Genomic DNA, 21,599 nt, shown 5'->3' on the forward strand with positions numbered 1-21,599 from the left:
TGTGATGATAAACAGTGGTCACCTGCATATCAGAGAGAACATTTGGCCTTTGGTTCTTTGAGATTGGCTTATTTCACTTAGCATGATAGTCTCCAGTTCCATCCATTTACTGGCAAATGCCATAGTTTCATTCTTTTTTATTGCTGAGTAATATTCATTGTGTTTACGTGTGTGTGTGTATATGGAGATATATATATATCACATTTTCTTTATCCATTCATCAGTTGAAGGGCACTTAGTTTGGTTCCATAGTTTAGCTATTGTGAATTGAGCTGCTATGAACATGGTTAGTATTCAAAAATTTTATTTGTGAAAGGAGGGGAGGGAGGGAGGAAGGAAGGAAGGAAGGATTACACAAGTAATCCTTGCACACTAAAACAAAAACAAATCTTTGTAAAGCACTATTTCTATAGGAATTATGCAGACATCATTGCACTCATTCTGAGCATGAGAATCTTGGCTCTAAAACTTGGACATTGTCCAGCCAGCCCAGCAGTTCATTTTTAATAGTCCAATAGAGGCTCTTAAATCAACTTGATGAGAGGAAAATAGTCAAACTCATGGTTTAGAATTAAAGCTACAGTCATTTTGCTATACAATTAGCCTGAAAAAAAAAAAAAACTACAAGTAGGCACAAAAGTTTCTATTAATCTCACCTTCTTTTATAAAGTGTTGTAAATCCTTAGCTCTTTTGGCTACAGAATCAACTTTGTCCCAATCAGATACAGACTGTGGCTTTTTGCTTGTTGTTTTTATTTAATTTGTTCTTTTTAGTTATACATGACAGTAGACTCTATTTTGACATATTATACACACATGGAGTATAACTTTCCATTCCTGTGGTTGTATACGATGTGGAGTTACACTGGTCATGTATTCATATATGGACACAGGAAAGTTATATCCAATTCATTCTACTGTCTTTCCTATTCCTAACCTCTCTCCCTTCCCTTTATTCCCCTTTGTCTAATCTAAAGTACTTCTATTCTTCCCTCCCCCTCCTTATTGTGTATTATCACCCACATATCAGAGAGAACATTTGGCCTTTGGTTCTTTGGGATCGGATTAATTCACTTAGCATGATAGTCTTCACTTTCATCCATTTACTGGCAAATGCCATAATTTCATTCTTCTTTTTGGCTGAGTGATATTCATTATGTATATGTACTAGATTTTTTTATTCATTCATCTGTTGAAGGGCATCTAGGTTGGTTCCATTTAACTATTATGAATTGAGCTGCTATGAACATTGATGTGGCCACATCACTCTAGTATGATGATTTTAAGTCCTTTGGGTATACACCAAGGAGTCGGATAACTGGGTCAGATGGTGGTTTCATTCCTAGTTTTCTGAGGAATCTCCATACTGCTTTCCAGAGTGGTTATACCAATTTGCATTCCCACCAGCAATGTATGAGTGTGCCTTTTCCCCCACTTCCTTGCCAACATTTACTTGTATTCTTGATAATTGCCATTCTTACTGGAGTGAGATGAAATCTCAGTATAATTGTAATTTGCATTTTTCTTAATTGCTAGAGATGTTGATCATTTTTTTTATATATTTCTTGACAGATCATATTTCTGAGAAGAGTCTGTTCAGTTCAGATTGTTTTAATCTTTCATTCATTCCTTTACATGCATTATTTACATATTTTAAAAACTGAATTCTCAGTGGCTTAGTTAAATATAGACCTATTTCTCAGTCAAGGAAAATCAAATTGGGTTTTCCATGGATAGCCTTCATACTATGATTTGGAGATCTGGGCTTCCAACACCTGTAAGTTCATCATTCCATCATCTTGATGGATAGGAAAAGATAATGAAGAAAGCACACCTCATTCTTAATTAGTTCAGTCCAGAGGAGAAGCACATCATATTCCTTGGTGGTAAGTGTTCACATGGCTGGCCCATCCAACAGGACCCTGCCTTACACAAGAGGAACACACATATCTATTGGATAGCTAACCAACTCTGACAGGCATTCAACAAATATTCACTAAGCACCTAAATCCACAAAGCTCTATGGTAGTCATTGGTAATAAAATAATAAGTGAAATAGAAGTGGTGCTGCCACATGGAGCTAACTTATGGTTCTTAGAGGAGATATAAATTAATCAAATATTTGTGAAAACATATAATCCCAAATGTGTGCATTGAAGGAAAAGTACAGGGAGAGAAGAAAGTTTATAACAAGCTAGATCTAGCTTTCATACCCGAGGAAGAGGCATTTGAGCAGATATCTAAAATTTGAGGAGAGATACGTAGGAAAAGTTGAAGAGAAAAACATTCCGGGCAGAAGGAACAGCATGTGCCACAGCCCTAGAACAAGAGGAAATAGGAAAGAATGAGTGTGTGGATTCATATTGTGTGAGTTCTGCACCCTTCTGGTTGCACATCAATCTATGGAGGGTGTTTCTATACATGTACTCATACAACCTTTTCGATACCTGCCCTCAATTCCCCACTATAATAAACATCCTAGATACACTTTCTTTAAGGATAGTTGACTTCAATGTTCATTTTCTCTTCCCCCCAACTTCATCTCAACAGTCATGATCAACACCAGGCAGGTCCCCAGACAAGCTCTGGGTTTTCCTACCATAGTACACACAGCATACATTTGCCATTCCTTGTACCTGGAAGATTTGTCACCCTCTCAACCTCTGGATCAATTGCATTCATCCTCCAAAACTCAGCATCCCCATTCAGCTCCATTACAAATCCTTCACTGAATTTCCCCAACTCCCCACTGAGCCAGGTACCACTTACTCTGATCCTACAGTACTCCACATGAAATGCAACCTCGAGCATGACACTTACTAAATTGTATGGCTGGTTTATTAGGGCTGATTTTCTCCTACTGTATTTCAACATTTGAAAGAAAGGGATACTTTCATTTTCATATTCTCTGTGCCTTGCCATTATACAGTACAAGGTAGACATTATGTAATGATGTAATATTGCATAATATCAGTAATATTATGTAAATGAGTAAAAAAATAAGCTTATTTCTCAAACTTTGTTTCACAAGATTCTAATCTCATAAAAAGTCTTAGCCAAATGCAAACACACACACACACACACACACAAAGTTCCTTGGTCAATAAAAAAGGGAAATATTTTATATTATGCCCTAATCTTGAAAAAATATATTCACAATGCATATTAACAGAACCCCAGCCAATGTAAGGCAAATAGGGTGAAAATTATATGGAAAATCCCACTTGGCTTCCTGAACTTACAGTACTCTATGAGCATCTCCTTAAATACTGCTTCCCTGGTAGCTGGTTTATTTCACCTTTCTGCCCTGAACATTAGCATTTCAGGATATCTTATAAGGAATCCCTGCAATTAGAGAAAATAGTTTGACTTCTATTATCCCAGGGTAACCCAAACTTATTTGAGGATCCACTTCTTATTTTTTCATTAATGCCTACTAACTTCCCATAGAACCGATGTTCTATAAAATAAACCATAGAACTAATGCTCTGTGAAGTGAACTTTTAAAATATTTTGCTGCCATTTGGATTAATAAATTTTGATCTTTGGTGTTGCAAATGATAACCTTGATGTGCAGAATAAAATTTAGATGGAACCTTGGGTTCATCAATCAAAAAACCACCTTTGAAAATATGTTGAATGTTATGACAGCCAGAATAAATGTTTAATTAGATGCCAGTACTTTTGCTGGCTTCCCAAAGTAGTTATTGATGAGGCTGTTACAAGGAGGTCCATTTCCATCAGTGAATGAATGGATTTACACTTCCAGGTAAAAAAAAAAAAAAAGATCTCTTTCATCTCCCCAATGATAAATAAAGCTATTGGTCTGTCCAGTCATGGAAACTGAATGAGAAGGAAAGTCCAATTACTTGGGTAATAAGCCTGATAAGATAGGTCAGTGACCCTGCTTAACACTGTCAAAATCTGAGCTCTCTGCTTGTCCATCTTGCAAATGTGTGTCTCACTCCATCTGGATGGAAAGAAGGGGATATCTTCCTGACTGACTCACAGAATTGAGTTCCTCTATCTCTCAGGAAAGTGTTCTACCTGGAAATCTGACCATCGTAATTATTGTTTAGAAGAGGAAAATTGCTTCTTTTTTAAAAAGTAAAGTGTCACTGTCAATTTTTGGCTAACAACTTAGGGTCAATTTTTGGTTTTCTTAAACTGTTTTTTGCCATATTAGATAAATAAGCATCATAACAGTGAGATTGGTGCTGTACGGCTCAATGTAAGCAGAAAAGCTAAGTGATACAGGGAAAAAAAGAAGTAGCTTCTAGTAACAGATACACCCATCCCCTCCCCCCAAAAAAACTAAATAAAACTTTTTAAAAAACAAAATATTGGATTATCCTAGACTTGGCTTCTAGTTATTTAGAAAATGGCTAGAATAAGTCTACATAAGACTCCAGTCGGAAGCCAATTTCTGAGAAAGGAGCCAGGAGCCAGACTTGAGTCAGATGTAATTTTTTAAAAAATGCTATAAATGATAGAATCCCAGGAATTAGGAAGACACTAAAAAGTCCTGAACTTCAAAGGTCAGATACTAATGTGCTCAAGGATAAGCTAACCATCCAGCCCAAGAAAGCCAAGGAAATATAGACTCTAGAAAAGAGCGGGGACCAAGATCAATTATAGTGATAAAGCAGGGGTCTCAAGCAATTTTTATGAATCTGATCGGAATGCCTAAATTTCTTTTATATTGTTGATGGATAGATGGATGGATGAATAGTCTCTCTGATTTGAACATCCACTATTGGCTTGCATATGACAACAGTGTTTTAGTGTGTGTGGCGGAGGTTACCGGGGATCAAACCCAAGGGTGTTTTACCACTGAGCTAGATCCCTAGCTCTTTTTTTTTTAAGTTTTGAGACATGGTCTCCCTGAGTTGCTGAGGCTGGCCTTTAATTTGCCATACTCCTGTCTCAGCCTCCTGAATATCTGGAATTGCCTAGGCAAAACTATTTTATGTGGTTTGCTTGGTTGGTTAAGAGTGACTAATTTCCCCCATGCTTTTAGGTTCTGATTTTCTCCCTTTTTCAGACAACCCTAAGTCCTGAATACCTAATGATGGGCACATCAGGCAATACCAAAAGAAGCAAACAGATGATCTTATGTTAGAAACACACATGGCTGTACCAAAATTTTCTCCCGGCTGCAAATTAATCCCACCTTGCCAGCTTGTGATTTCCAGACCGATTAAGCTATACGGATGGAGTCACCTGTTCTTTTCCAGTGTTCAAACTCTTTTTCCTTCATAGGCATTTTGCTGGAAGAAATAATGATTGCCTGTCATGGGTTCAGAGAACGCAGGTATTTATTAGAGGTCAAGAAATTGGAACTCTTCATGGCCAAGTTCTAATCTAACCCTTGGCCCTCAAATCCATCCTTCCTATGATTCTGATCTAGGTGAATGGTTTCCCAAGCCAGAATTTTGAGGGTAATACTCAGTTTCTTCTTCTTCCCTGTCTTCTCTCTCAACCCCAGTATTACCTTGGGGATCCAGATCTATAATTTCCACTTTCTTAATACTTTGATCATCTTTTCAGGGTCATAGATTTACCTAAATCCCTCGCTGGATTTCAACTCCCCTCTCCCACTTATTCAACCCTACTTAACAACTGGAATGACCTTTCCTAAATTGCTATCTGATTATGCCCGTCCTCTGATTAAAATATTTTGCATCTCTGAATTGCCTGTAGACAATTAATCCATCCAAGGAATTTTGTACAGTGCTCTGGGGCTTGGTAAATATTGGAGTGGATTAACTTCACAACAACATAGTGCAGGGGCTGGGGTTGTGGCTCAGTGGTAGAGCACACCCCTAGCACGGGTGAGGCACTGAGTTATATCCTCAGCACCACATAAAGATAAATAAATAAAGGTATTGGGTCCATCTACAACTAAAAAATATTTTTTTAGAAAAACATGGTACAGTAGTATCTGTCTCAACTATCATGCAATCAATTTCCAGAAAGTTCTATAAAGTAGATACTCAGTATAAGTTTATTTAATGATGAATAAATAGACAATGGGGTACACAGACAAGCACAGAATCTCTTCAGAGATCAAAGTTCAAATCTCAACTTTACTACTTCTGACAGCCTCAGGAAAGTTACTTATATCCTTGGACTTCCAACTCTGATTTCCTTCAAAACCCTACCTCACAGGTTTGACATGAGGATTAAATGAGATACTTAGAGGACTTAGCCAATGACTTCTTGGCACAGAAATAATTCAAACACTGACTGTATTAGCAATAGACAAATGGAACTTATGTATCAGCTATCACCTATACAGGGTAACTTACAAGGCAGTTGGGGATTATGACCTCTAACCTCCAAGACTGGGATCCTTCATTACACACTTCATCCTCATTCAGTTGATCAAAGGATGTTTGCTAAGTGCTCATCATTTAATGATAGTTCACCTTTTTTCCAATAGGGTTAGGAAATCTTTCTCTCACATCAAATCAGATTTTGCAGTTTTAAAAGTTTAAATTCAATATCTCCAGAGGAAAGACCAATGCCTATTGGAGATCTATTTTAAGGAGAAATGAAATAAGATAATTTTAGAAATGGCCTTCTAGTAGAATTTACCTTAGTGTGTCTCACCACCCAGCATGAAATCAATGACAGGAGAGTAGGGATCTAAGAGTGTGTGGGTCTATTAATAAGAAGTGTGACTCAATGGTGATGCCCAGTTGATTGTGACCATGCTTGCCCAGTGGGAATGACACTAGTGAAAGGAATGTAAGTCATGTGATTTTTCAATCATTTTAAGAGTAGGACAAGAACTTGAAGACTATTGGATCTATCCTTTCTATCTCTGGATGAGATAATATTGAGCCCATGGAAAGTGAGAAATCCTGCCTACACAAGGTAGTGGCCATTCTGAAAGCAACACTTCTTCCTTTGATGATTATGCAGAACAATTGTTGGTGCAACTCAGAATTCTGAGATGGTTTTCTCCAAAATGCCTGTCTTTCCTGAATCTTTCCAACATGAGATGTTAACAGACTTCTGTTTCATGCCACAGCACATATTGGGGACACTGTGTCCCAGGTTCTTGAGCTGTAGAACTTAAGAGCTCAAGATTATAAGGTTATAATCTCACCAAAATTCTAAATAAAATAGGGATTTCTATAGCAGATCCTACCAAGGCTCCAAAATATTTGGAGAGATTTATTACTTAGCATTTGTGGGAAACACTCCAAGACTCTTGCATCAAAGATTCCTTTAAACTTTGGTTTTATTCACTCATTCATTTATCAAAACAATGCTTATTGGGTCTTTATTATGCACTCACTTTAATTTTAATTTTTTCTTAATAATTAATTTCTGATTTCACCAATGGATTGTAAGCTTTTACAAGTAAAGATTAATCCATCTATCTTCCCTATCTTTGTCTTTATTGCTCTATGTATTATACTTAGGTACCTTTGTTCCTCTAGATCCTGTAGCTCATTTACCAACACAATGTAGGTATTCAATAAAGGCTTGATAATGGATGAAAAAAAAAACAAAAAGTGTAGGAGAGGAGATTCACAATATTTTTTTTCTACTTCCTGCTACAGATCAAATTTATCTAAGTATATCAAGTAAATACACAGAGAGGTGGAGACGTGGATAAAGACAGAGAGATGGAGAAGGAGAGAGTTGGATGAAGGAGATAACCTTCCTCAGATGTTCAAAGCAGCCTTCATCAGATCCCAATAGCCAACTAGACTGATTCATATTATTGATTATCTATGAAATAACTAGGGATCGTATTCACATTTGCATTTCACACAAGAATGTTTTCTCAGTCCATCCATCAGTCCCCAGATCAAATATCAGGTTTTCCGTTAGGTCTCACAACTGCAAATTTGGTAGAAAAATCACAGTACAGGATGAACCAGTGCAGAGTGACTCTGATAATGAAAGATAGAGCTTTCCTTGAAAGCTTGAGGCGTAAGTAACTGTCAAGACCCACCTCCTCACTCTGCCCACACCACCATAGGAATTTCAATCTTCCTAAAGAGTAGCAAGGTGTGAAGTTAAAAAGGTTTGGACAAGCATTTGGGAGGCTTTGAAGCTTATCTGAACTAACCAAGTCTTCCAAGGCCGTAAATCTCCAAGGAAAGCTTCCAAGAGTGACACACTTCACTGTGGAATAGCTCCAAGCTTGGCTGCAATCCGGAAAAGCACGGAAGTGTGAACTAGCAAAATAAAACTCTCACACCCATAGCGCTTCCCTCCTGGGCACCTGCCAGTCTGGCTTTCCTGAGTGTAACATTTCAGGATTTTGTCTGCCTATTTACAGAAATACTACATTACATGATCATTAAGTAGCCAGGATGGCCCCTTGAAACTTGTTTTGTGTCTGATTTTTACTGAGTTGAAGAAGACCTTGTGACCCAGGATGTAATTGTTATTACTACCATCATAGTCACAGACCATGGACACCTGGATTTTCCATCCAGTGTTTCTCAATGTGTCTAGAGACCACATGCATCTGAACTAGCAAATTTCTTACTTCAAAAAAAAAAAAAAATTCTTAAAAATAAATAAATAAATAACATTTTTTTATTTGTTGTTTTTAGATATACATGAAAGTAGGGTATATTTTGATATATTATATCAAATGATATGTGGGTGCTAACACATAGAAAGGGAAGGTAGGCAGGGGAAGTAAAGAAGTTCATTGGATTAGACACGGGAGAATGAAGGGAAGGAAGGACAGATGGGAATAGGAAAGACAATAAAATGAATCGGACATAACTTTCCTATGCTTGTATATGAACACAAGACTAGTGTAATCCACATCATGTTCAACCACGAAAATGGGATAAAATAACTTTTTTTTAAAGGCAAATTCTTGTTACCCATCAATCAATTGAATCAGAATATCTGAATTCAGGCCTGGAAAGCTAAAATTTAACAAGCTCTTCTTAGGCATGCTAAATTTCTAAGCAACAAAATTTTGATTACTATTTCTCCAATGCAAGCTAGTCATTTTCAGATGAGGGCTGAAGTCCAGAGAGGTTCAATAACCTACCCAAGGACTCACAGTTTGTTAACATCAAAGATCACATAGGGATTTTAGTCTGAGTCTTCCCAGATCTGTGCTTGTCTCTCCATAACATTTCTTTCTTTCTTTTCTTCTTCTTCTTTTTTTTTTTTTTTTTTTTTTGTACCCGAAGCCCTTAACCCATGAGTCACATCCCCACATCCCTTTTATATATTTTTACTTTAAATTTTAAGACAGGGTCTCACTAAGTTGCTTAGGGCCTGGCTAAGTTGCTGAGGCTGGCTTTGAACTTTAATCCTCCTGCCTCAGCTGCTGGAATTACAGACATATGCCACCATAAGGGAGCTTTAGGATGCTTGCATCATCTCTGGGGCACATAATCATAGGGGAGAGGAGAGACTCAACTGGGAAAATTATATTCCAGTTCTGTGGAGGCTCACGTGTAAACAAGAGAGAAGAGAAGGTACGTCTGCATAGTTCAATTGTCCCTTGGGGCACCCAGCATACCCTTCTGCTCTTCTCTGTCCTTACGTTATGCTCAGGAGAGGGTCTGATATTAGTCATTTGTTCTTCTGTGTAAATAGGAGAAGAAATGTTTTATTTGCATATTCCATTTACCAGGTGCTATTTTCTTATTTGCTCTTGCAAGCGTTCCTTGACTATCTATGGCGAATACTCCCAGATCACCCTTGGTGCAACCTTCCATTTTTGCTATTTCTATTCTGCATCATTCTTATTTATTTGCATATCTGTCTCCTGCACTCTATCATTAGCATCTTAAGGGGAAAAGCTAAGTTTTTTATTTTTTTATCCCCTTTGGGGATAAATGGACAATTCCTAGTCCATTGTAGCTGATAAGCTCTGTATGTGTGCATGTGTGTTTGTGGGTGTGTAACGAATCCTGGTTAGTAGAAAAGAATATCTTCCTCACTCTAGAGATGAATAAACTGGGTAGACAAAGGCAAAGTGAGTTGGGGATGATTACACAGTTATTTGGTGAAAAGGAGGTTTGAGTGCAATTCTGAATGACTCAGAGTGCTGCTATTTCCACCATACCAAATCACTACTGAGTTCCCTCTTGCCATAAAAATATTCCCTCTCCTGGAGGGGCTCACATCTTTAACCAGTTCTCCAAATTTGGAAAGGAAAGTTTTTTTCCCATTAATGAAAATGTAGTGAGATAAAGGCAAAGCATAAATTGAGAGCATAATTTCTTTTTTAAATAGCAAATTCCACAACCAGAGATTCCAGAATCTATGGATTCTAGAATCAGAGCAAGCTATAAAGTAAAAGGTGCTGCCCCTAGTCTGTAAAGGGAGCTCATCCTTCAATATGTTGCCCTTCCCATGACATACATGATCTGAGTTTCAGGATTGCAGGAAGCTTCATTGGTCTGGATGCATGTTGCTAATAAGGAAGGTGGCTAAACCCCACAATAGCACAGAGCACTCCCCCACAGTTTTGAAATTTCATGCCCTTGATGTTCCATGCTTCCTCTTGAGGCAGGGAGCAGCTAGTGAGAGCAAACCAGGAAGGGACAATGGGTGATGGATATCTGTACACAAACTCACCTGTGGGTCTGCCCTTGAATTAAAACATAGTAGCATACATAATATTTAGTATGACCCTTAAAACAAAGGCTAGTGGTTGAACCGCATACTACTTGGTATTGCCTCATCTACTGAAGCAGGACTTTCCAACTCCGCTCTAAAAGGTCAAACCTTCCATTGTTTCTGTAAAAATTTCAAGTTTTTTTTTTTTAACCCATGATCATTCAAAAATCACTTAAGCTACTTTGTGGCATGGCCTATACCCCTCACCTGGTGCTTTGTCTCCTACTCCTACTGCATTTGAAGCCAGCTGAGAGTTCCTCCCCACTTTCATTGTATCAGAAACTCACATGAAGCATTAACTTGCAAGCCCACGGAAGTCATATTACCTGGATTCCAATAATTTCAGCACCATTTACTCTGTTGCTGCTGTCTTGCTGCATGGATACCTTTGTGTGTGAACACCTATGCCCTGTGAGACTTGCAGACATCCCTGATGCTGCTGCACCCACCTCTTTCTCATCTTCAGCCTCTACACAACACCCCTGTTGCATGGAGATGCACCTCAGTCCTTGAGATGCTCAAACTTGCATTCTGTGCTCTAGGTGCATCAAAGGCTGCCCTTCTATTCCTGATATTTTGTGAAAAAAAATGCTCTTTAAAGCTGCCTTTTTATTTATACCCCTCTTTCTATAACTGAGACATAAGCCCAGGGGGCAGAGCCTGGGAACAAACCTGAGTGATTGTCACCAGACTCTACACAGCCTTGTCTCTCCCCACTAGCCTCCAATTCTTTGTTCAAGTACCCATCTCCTCAGCTTGATCGTATTGGGATGAGTCCTGAAGAAGACCCTGAGGCCTTTACATAGAGAGGTTTCTAGCAGTCCTGTCCACTAGTCCAGCGAAGGCAAATCCCAGAGACAGACATGACTGAGTCCCCAGCCTTCCAGCCATTTCTGCTGCTCTAACTGTAAAATCTTAATTGAGAAACTCTCCTCTTCATTCAGGTGCCACATAATTTCCTACATAAATTCCTATAGAATTTTTCAGAGTCTGCCCTCTACCATGATACAGATATTAGATATTCTTTTCAGTTATTGATAGTCCTATGTAAACCATTAAATTTTGTGTCAAAGGTTATCCTTGAATTTTTGCAAAAAAAAAAGAAGTCATCCTAAATACTAAATAATGGATGAAATTCTCACAAATCCCTAATAATAGGCAGAAATAAGATTGTATCTTTTTGCCTAAAAACTCCATAAAAATGATCGGATATCTCTTGATTTCCCAAAAGGTACAGTTACAAGTCTGATCTACACAGAGCAATATGGAGACATAGTTTGGTTCTCACATTACTAACCCTGTTTGCATCTAATTTTGATATTCTGGATTTGCAATTCTTCCTTTAAATGAGTCCAGTAAGGCTCTTTCTAGATTACTCACTCTGAACAATTTTTAAAAGTACCTGTTATTGCAGAGAAATTTTAAAATGTAAAATTCTGTATTCTTACCCTGGGAGAGGTCAAATATCCTTGAATGAATTGGTCATTTTTTTAAGAAAAAGTAAGAAAAAGACCTTCCACTAGAAAGATATGTGGCAGAAGTAAGTCGTGAAGCCAAGCACTATAAAGGAAAGGGCCCCAAATGTAAAGAAATTAAGCCAGGTGCCCAGCCTGATTCAACTTTTGCTAGCTCCATGTTTTGAGATAAGTGACCTTCAGTGGCTTTATTATTTTGCCTTATATGTTTGCCTCCTTTAAGACTATTTAACCAGATTATCACCATACCTTCCCTTTCCTTTGCATCTTCATGGAGATGGGGCCAAATCTCAGAGAACTGCCTTCAACTGAATGGAGAAAGACCTTTTCATCCAAAATGTATCCATCAAACATGTATCCAAGTTCTTTCTTGCACCCAAGAACTGTGATAAATCCTGATTTTTTTTAAAAAAAAAATCAGTTCTCATAAATTTTTTCAAGTTGTAGATATAGAATCATAAACTAATTGTTGCTGTGTAGTTGAAGATATGTCAAAGCCATTGTAAATAGGCTGCAAAGAGAGCTGAGGGGATGGTATTTTACTAGGGAGCTTGGAGACATTTGACAGATTCCTATTTTTACCTGGACCAGTGTCAAGTGCAATGGTTTTTATTTAAAAAAAAAAACGGTTTTAAACCAAGAACAATAGTTGCCCTTTATGAGAATTCTGCATTGATGGCAGCAGCTATGTCGTTTTATGATCACATCTTGGGAAGCTCATATCTTCCCCACACAAACTGGACCTGATTCCAACCCTAGGAATCCTGAAGTCAAAATCATTTGCACTTTAAATTCCCTGAATATTCTATGACAGCACTAGTTAATTAAACTCCCTGTCACTCCATTTCCTCATCTGTTAAAGGGAGGTGATAACGATAGTGCCTGAGTGGTAGGGGTATGGTGAAGACCAAATGAGTCAGAGCATATCAAGTGCTTGAAACAGTGCCTGGGACAAAGTAAGTGTTCAATAAATGTTGGCATATCATCAAGAGAGGACCAATTGCATGTATCCAGCCCACCTGGACTATTCAAGAAAATCTATTTTTTACACATCTCTATTGAGGTATAGTTGATATGTAAATAACTGAATGTATTTAATATGCACAATTTGGTGGGAGTGGATACAGGTAAACAATCATGACACCATCACCACAATCAGGCCCAGAGACTTTCCAAAGCTTTCTTGTGTCCTTTTAATTTTTTTTTTGGTGGGGGGAGAGTGGTATTGTTGTTGCTTTGTATAGTAAAAACAGCATGAGATCTACCCACTTAATGATGTGACATCTACACTACTATACTGTGAAGTATAGGCACTATGTTGTACATTAGCTCTCTGGAATTTATTCATCTATCATAACAAAACTTTGCACCCACTGAACAACAACTCACCAATTCCCCATCCCCAGCTCCTGATAACCACTATTGTACTCTCTGCTTTTATAATTTGTCTGTTATGCATATCTCATGTGAGTAGAATCACATGGTATTTTGTCCTGTGCCTGGCTTATTTCACTTAACATAATGTCCTCCAGTTTTATCCATGCTATCAAAAATGACAGTCTTCCCATCTTTTTAAGGCTGAATAATATTCCTTTTTATGTATATGCCATGTTTTCTTTAGTCATGCATTTGTCTGTCAATGGATATCAATATTATGTTTTGATAATCTTGATATCTATTGACAGATGGATGAATGACTGAGTAGCATATCTTGGCTATTAGCTATCCCTTCAAGAACCTGATTTCAGCTCTTTTGGATATAAACTCAGGAGTAGGATTGCTGGATCATTTGGTATTTCTGTTTCAATTTTTTTTTTTTTGCCGGGGGGTGGGGAACTCCACAATTGTTTTTCATAACTAACTGGTGCATAATTTTACATTCCCACCAACAAGTTTCCGATTTCTCTGCATCCTCAAAAACACTTATTATTTTTTTTTGTGTGTGTGTGTGTGTGTGTGTAACTATCCCAACAAGTATGAGGTGATATCTCATTGTAGTTTAATTAGCATTTCCTTGATTATTAATGACTATGAACATCTTTTATGTGCCTATTGGCCATTTGTTCTTTGGAGAAATACATATTCAAATTCTTTGCCCATTTTAAAATCAAGTTATTTGCATGTTTCCTTGTGTTGCTATTCAATTGTAGAAGTTCTTTAGGAAGTGAATCCTTTAGGAGATCTATGATTTGCAAATATTTCCTCCTATTTAATAGGTTGTTTTTTCATTCTGTTGGCTACTTCCTTTGCTGTGCAGAAGCTTTTAAGTTTGATGTTGTTCTACTTGCCTTCCTTTGCTTTTGTTATCTATGCTTTTATTTTCATATCCAAGAAATCATTGTCAAGATCAATGAAAAGAAAGTGTTCCACTATGTTTTCTTCTTAGAGTTGTATAGTTCCAGGTCTTAGGAGTAAGTCTCTGATCCAGGATGGGTTGATTTCTGTTATAAGGTGAGGTAAATGTTCTATTTCATTTTCCTGCATGCAGATATTCAGCTTTGATATGTCTGAAGAGATCAGAATACTGTCTGGCACATAGTAAGCACTATCTGTTTTTTATTACAATTTTTGTGTAGTACTGGTGAAGTCAGGGAGACCAGAGACCTAGGTTTTTGTCCCTACTGTCCTGGGTGAACTTGCAAAAGTCATGTCTCTGCCATGGGTTTTCTTTGAGGCGGTTAACTGGACCGTCTGTCAAGCTTAGACATTTTAAAATTCTGTTAATAAACTCCTTTGTAAGATGTAAGAACTTGGGAAGGCTTTCTGGTTTGTGGGTAGCTGTGAGATGCTGAGCTCTCACAGATATGTCAAGGCCTCCTTATGGATTCACACCAGGAACTATGCCTCTGTCTCAGTTTTTCTATAGAGTGGTTGATCTGTTTTCTTTCTGCCACGATGCATTCTTCTGTTGTCAGCCTCATCAGACCTGTCAGAAACTAGCCTCACGGTAGGGAGAAAGGGGAAAAAAAGTGTTTTAATTTGTCTGTTTCACCATGTCTTCCTTCCTTTGGGATCCCTTCTGAGAAAGGTCAAAATGAAATTCTGCAACTGCCATGCTGAGCAATGCCAGCTGATGGAAGAAGCAGGGTCTGAGTAAGCTGTGGTGCCTGGTTGGAAAGACCTAGTGGGAGATGTGTCAAGCACAACTCATCCTCCAGCTCAGGGAGGTTGGGTGGTCACTTCCTTTCTTCCCCATCACAGTACAAGCATCCTGACAGATGAAGAAGGGAAGGGGACTAACCGAAGCATGGTGGAGAATCTAAGAAAGGGCCAAGAAGGAGTTCCACATGGTTTCTGCCCCTTCCCCTAAAGAAGAAGACTATTACTGTCTTTGACGATGCAGGGGAATGTTTTTAAAAGGCTGCTTCTGCCTTTTTTCTCTTAGTTGCATCTGCCTCCTTTGCCTTTTCCTTTGTAAAAGAGTAAGTTGCTGAGTGTCACCCTCAAGCCTTCTGCAGGCTGGATTTACTTGGAGCAAAATTATGAGACTTAAGGAAAAGATCTTAGAAACCATCCTTTTTTCTCTGTCCAGGCACAGCAAGCTTTATTGTGTTTCTTGCTCCACATAATGTCTGAGTGTCAGTCAGTAAGGAGGATATGCTTATGGTGCATATCCTGAGCACTTTGCCAAATGACCAGATCATCAATTTGTTCCACCGTCCATTGGAAAAACAAGGTGGAAATTCATTGTACCTTGAATTCAAAAGAGACTCTCACAATTCCTACCAAAGCCACATTGCATTGCTTTGCATTTCAACTAAATTGAACTAATCCTCTCATTGACTTTATTTTGAACCCTGTGCAACTGGAACTAATCTTACTATTTCCAAGTTAGAAGGAAGTTCAAATCCATCAATGTCCCATAAAGTCCTTTATACTTTCTGCACTTGACTTTCTTCATTATGTTTGTGTGCCTGCAGCTTACACTTGAATAGTTTCAGCAATAAAACATACTTTTTTAATATTTATTTTTTAGGTGTAGATGGACACAACACAATGCCTTTATTTTTATGTGGTGCTGAGGTTAGAACCCGGGTCCCGCCCATGCTAGGCGAGCGCTCCACCGCTGAGCCACAATCCCAGCCCAAACATACTTTTTATACTATTTTGTTTTTTAATAGATTTAATGATAGTAAATGTTTCTTTGCTATTTTATTGTACCCTCCCCCTCCAAATTCTGTTTTTCCCCATTGTGGAATCAAAGTAAATTATAATCTTTTCTGATGACAATGCTTTACATATTTAAATGATTCTTAGAGTAGGTTATGTTGTAGTACAGATATTTGTTTCTTGAATACGTATATGTTCATTGTGGGTCACTTGAGAGCTCTGCTTCATGTTACCGTCTCATAGGGTTGACAGAAAGGCTGCTATGTTGTTGATCACCAAGGCACAGGGAGAGATAAACCTTGTAAATCAGGCTCCAGCTCTCAAAGCTTCCTTCTGAAAGTATTCAAATAGCTTTTTCTTATATTTTACCAGCCAATACAAGTTAATGGAGCTACCTCAATATCCAAGGAGACAAAGAAATACAATCCTATTATGCAATTGGAAAGAAAACCAGATATATTTAGTCATAGCACTATAAGCAAATTGTATAAGCTCAAGAGTAATTTTTTAACCAAAAGAATTTTCAGACTTTCATATGATAATAGTTTGCTTTCAGCATCTGCAGATTGAGTAAACATATAATGACCAACAAATTAGTTTAAATTGAGTAATAATTTTGACTGAATGTTAATTGTAATTGTGCAATTTTCTACGGTCAAATTTTTTAAAAAATTCTAAATAAACTTGAATTTTAAGTCAGTGTTACTACAGAAGTAACAACCCTCCACAGTAATTCTGTGGTGTTCCACTCCTAGGATTTAAATGTCAAGCTCTTGCTGCACAGCCCTGAGCTTCACTCAACTCTCAGTCTTGTTGTAGGTCATCTCACACAGTCCTCTGGACTGCTTGTCCCCGAAATATGAACATGGTCCTCTCATTTATTCTCCAAGTCACCATTCACATGATACTCTTGTGGCTTGCACATTTACTGGTATCTCAGGGTTAATGGGAGGGGAAAAGTAAATGGTAGAGATGGAGGAGAAAATTAGACATCACAGTTTTAAAGTTTCTTACCTATCTCTCACCTCTTCCCATCCCAATGCTGAATCTATGTGTCAGTCAACTTTCTATTACTGTGACAAAATACCTGAGACAACCAACTTTGTAAGAGGAAAGATTAATTTTGGCTCACAGTTTTGAAGCTTTCATCCAGGGTCAGTTAGCCCATTACTTCTACGCCTATGACAAGGCAGCATACCAGGACAGGAGCACATACTAGAGAAGGTCTGTTTAACTGATGGAGGCCCAGAATAAAGAGAGAGGAATTAGAGGAGCCCGGGTCCGTATATTCCCTTCAAAGGTCTGCCTCCAATGACCTAACTTTCTTCTATGGGGCTCTACCTTCTAAAAGTTCTACCCACCCACCCCCCAACAGCACCACAGGCTGGGGATCATTGGACCTTTGGGGCACATTTAAGATCCAAACTACAGTCGTCTATCATGGGCCCTCTGATGAAACCTGCCCTAATTTCTTCTTAACCCCACCCCTGTATCTCACCTCTGTGTCTCTAGTTATCAAAGAAAACACTCAACTTGGCCATTACTACTTTTTAGCAGAGCAATTTAGTCCTCCTTTACCTCTTCCATTCTGATTTATTCTAATGCATTCTTTCATCATCAAAGGGCTTATTTATTAATGGTTTCTTTTAAAAAAAAGAATTATCTAGCAAATTCTCTACATTTAAAGAGAGAGAAATGGCTAAGAAATTAGTTTCTCTTTAAGAAAAAGGAAAAAGCCTTAGCAGATGTGTTTAATTCCTACTAACCTCATATTTTAAAAAATATTATAAACATGGATTATTATTTACTCCCAAAGAGTAAATTTGGGAATATTGAGGGAACCACACCATGATATTACCTTTGAAGACTTATTAGCTTATCTTCATTTTTATTTGAAGCAGGTAATTAATATAATCATTGGATTGTAAACAGAGAGAGTCCAAGAGAGGCAAAGAGACTGGGAACATATTGTAGTAACACAGATTAGGAAGAGAAGGCTGCAGGCAACAATATTTAGGAGACAGAATGGAGAGGACCCAATGTGTGAGAGTGAGGGGAAAGAGGAATATTGGGAAGGATGCCCAGTTTCTTGTTTGTACCCATGGGATGGGTATTGGTACAATTCACTGTTGCAGAAAATAAATGAGCAATAAATAAGTGAGAAACAGCTTTAGTGGAAAATTTGTCTCATTTTGAACAGATTCCATTGTGGATCTGTGGGCCATCCCACATGATATGGGAACAGGTTATGAGTCAGATTTTTCAGGCAGACTGGACAATAGGAGGTGCATTCTTGAGAAAAGACAAGGCTGCCTCTTTGAACCTTAATGTCCTGGGGGAAGCTTCTAAGTTAACGTTCCCCCAGACTGCCTTTATCCTATTTGAAGTCTAAGACTTCTTTGCTGCACAGCATTGGCTTAAAATATAAAAGTGATGTCTAAGTGCTTGAGACTTTAGTCCAGCCACTACCCTTCAAAAAAAAAAAAAAAATAGGAACTTTTCTCTTCCCCTAGACCAAGCAGAGGGATGGATCTCTGCTGATTTGATCTAGCCACTCTTCAAAGTGTTGCTCGGACCCCCCAGGATTAAGCCTTAACAGAGTTAGGAGGAGCCCTCTTGTTAGAAGTGAACAATTGCAGCTTGTATGAAATGGATGCATGGTATTTACCAACATGGCTTATTGGTCCCCAACTTGGATACAGTTTTCTTGTGGGTTACAATTAAAGGCTTCTTTAATTTGTTTTTCCTTCTTATTTATTTTTGTTGGCAATTCTCTTTTGCCATCAGACAAAAAAAAAAATATGTACAGAAAGAAAGAAATGTGATCAACATGGCCCCATTCATATTACTAACAGAAAGTCTCATTGTGAAAGCTATAGATTTGGACTCAGGCATCCAACTCCAGCTATAAACCAGGGACTGTCTATGATGGGGAAGAGCACCAGAATTAAGGCAGGATACCTGCCTTCAAGTCCTGGGTTTTCATTCACTAGATGGTCCTTTTAGCATGTCACTGTTCTCCTTTGTGTCTTCCTGACCTATCTGAAAAAAAATGGACAAATTATCGTAGATGCTGCTGCCTCGTAGAACTGTTTGGAGAGTGTAGGAACAAAAGACCGAGTAAAATGCTATGGAATCTAAAAAAAAAAAAAAACTACATCTTACATGCTGCAACGCCAGACTGCTGAGCTTTTGTTGGAAAACAAATGTCTTTCATCTGCTCTTCCTCATAAAGTTCACACTGCCTTCAGTTGTTGTGGAAACATTCTTAATTTAAAAATAAGAAGAAGAATAACTCTTCTGTCTTTTGCAGTGCATAGTCTGGGACTGGGACTCCAATGGCAAGCATGACTTCATTGGAGAATTCACCTCGACATTCAAGGAGATGAGAGGAGCAATGGAAGGGAAACAGGTACCTGGCAAACCACCTGGGGTGCTGCCCCAGACACCCTCTGGGATGTTTCCTTAGCACTCAGCTGCAAATGAAACTGCCAGAGACTAAGCATCCCAGCATGAGTAAGTCTGATGAAAAGGGACTGTGGTCGATGTTGAGTCTAGACCTAGCCCAACCCAAAGCACTGTGTGACCTTGGTCAAAGACACTGCCCCTGAAGGATACATTTTCTCCATCCCGTAAGATGGACAGGTTGAATGACAGAATTTCTCATTTCCTTTAGGTTGGGAGTCTTAGAAAAGTGACTTAATTTCTCTGTGCCTCATTCTTCTGACCCAAAAAAAACTGAGGGTGATAATTATATCTATATTATAGACTTTTGTGATGATTAAATATAACAATCCACGTTATACACTAGCAGAGCACCTGTTCCATAGCCTCCTCTTCCAAAATACCAGCTCTTAGTGGTATTATTTTTTTCTTTCTTTTCTTTTCTTTTTTTTCTTTTTTTTTTTTTTTTTTTTTTTTGGGCACTACATTTCCATGACTTGGTGGCATCACGTTCAGTGCTTTGAAGAAATTATTTGAATTCTCCAAACTTTCATTACAGGCACCAGGTTTTCAACCAGTTCATTAATTTTACTACTACACACTTGATATCAAGACATGCACCCAAACACTGCCACACAACACAAAGACACAATACACCACATAGAAACCTAAATCCCTCTTTTTTTTTTTTTTTTCTCTCAGGCACACACACCCTTACACATCAGTCAGTTACTGTGGTTTAGCGTTAACCATACAACCTCTCGTACTTGTCCAGCGTGTGTCTCCCACCTACCAGCTATAGCACCTGAGTCTTTTTTGCTGGAGGGCTTTTTCTGGTTGCTAGAACCTGCTTTGCCCATGCCCAAAGCAGGCAGGAAGTATAGAGGAAGACCTAACACCTTCTGGAAGTAGCCCTCGACAAACAACTAATGAGAAGTGGGATGTAAATGCCCCCAACTCTCTTGCCCTTTAGATAGCAAAACTCTGAGGCATGTGCTCTATATGGTTTTCAGAGTTCCCCAACAGGAAGAACCCTAGTTGCCCACAGTGTCACTGAATTGATGACCTAGCTTTCCATGGCTACCTCCTCTAATTCCCCACTGAATTGGTGTATCCTGGTATTACCTGCCAGATGACCTGTTTTCACTTATATCCCTGTCTAAGAGTTTACTCCTGGGGGAAATCATCCCAAGACACCTGCCATTCTTACACTAAGTCTACTGACCCAACAGAGCAGAAAGTAGTGACATCAGAGCACAGGGCTCAGTGTCTTTGAAAGTCTCTTCCCTTAGAGTTAAGATCATGTGAATGGTCTGGTCAGAAATCCTGATTAGAGATGATTTCCCAACTCCTTTTTCTTCCTTTTATTTTCTTGGGGGGGTGGGAAGGCTGTGCTAGGATTTGAACCCACAGTCACACACCTACCCCAATTAATTTTTCAAGTTCCCTCTTTCAGACGTAAAGCCAGGATAAAATCAGATGGATGAAAATTGACTGATAACTTTTAGAATTAGAAGTTGAACATGAATCAGATCCACTTGTCCAATGTGTACCTTTGCTCTGGAAATTCAAGGGCAGCTATCCAGTTAGCTCCTGCAAGGGCTCCCATGTGTGTTCTTATGTCCCAGATATTGCAAGCAATGTGTCAAACATGCAGAGACCTCCCACAAGTAGGCGTGCAGAGTTTCAGGGCCACGATTACAATCAATACTACGTTATAAGTAAAGTCACTCTCATGATAATAAGAAATATAACCAGAGAAATTGTTACTCCACTTAATGTACAGTAGTTTCAGGCCCTATTGAGCTAATAAATCAATGACAGTTTATCAATACCACCTGCTAGAGTTGTAAAGGGTTTTATAAAGTTCCTGCCTTGTTTACCTCTATAAATAGAAATAGTCAAATCAATCAATATGGGAAACATTTCATCTTTGGGCTCCTG

General features: G+C 38.4%; 1 protein-coding gene across 1 annotated transcript in view; it reads left to right on the forward strand.

Moving 5' to 3' along the window:
• Positions 1-21,599, forward strand: part of Cpne4 (copine 4) — a 337,088-nt gene that overhangs the window by 261,808 nt on the left and 53,681 nt on the right. Inside the window, exon 7 of the mRNA XM_076867682.2 lies at positions 19,525-19,623. Coding sequence (XP_076723797.1) covers positions 19,525-19,623 — 99 coding nt within the window. The remainder of the gene's footprint in view (positions 1-19,524; positions 19,624-21,599) is intronic.

The sequence above is a fragment of the Callospermophilus lateralis genome, chromosome 10 (genome assembly GCF_048772815.1).
Source record: "Callospermophilus lateralis isolate mCalLat2 chromosome 10, mCalLat2.hap1, whole genome shotgun sequence".
NCBI classification, from domain to species: domain Eukaryota; kingdom Metazoa; phylum Chordata; class Mammalia; order Rodentia; family Sciuridae; genus Callospermophilus; species Callospermophilus lateralis.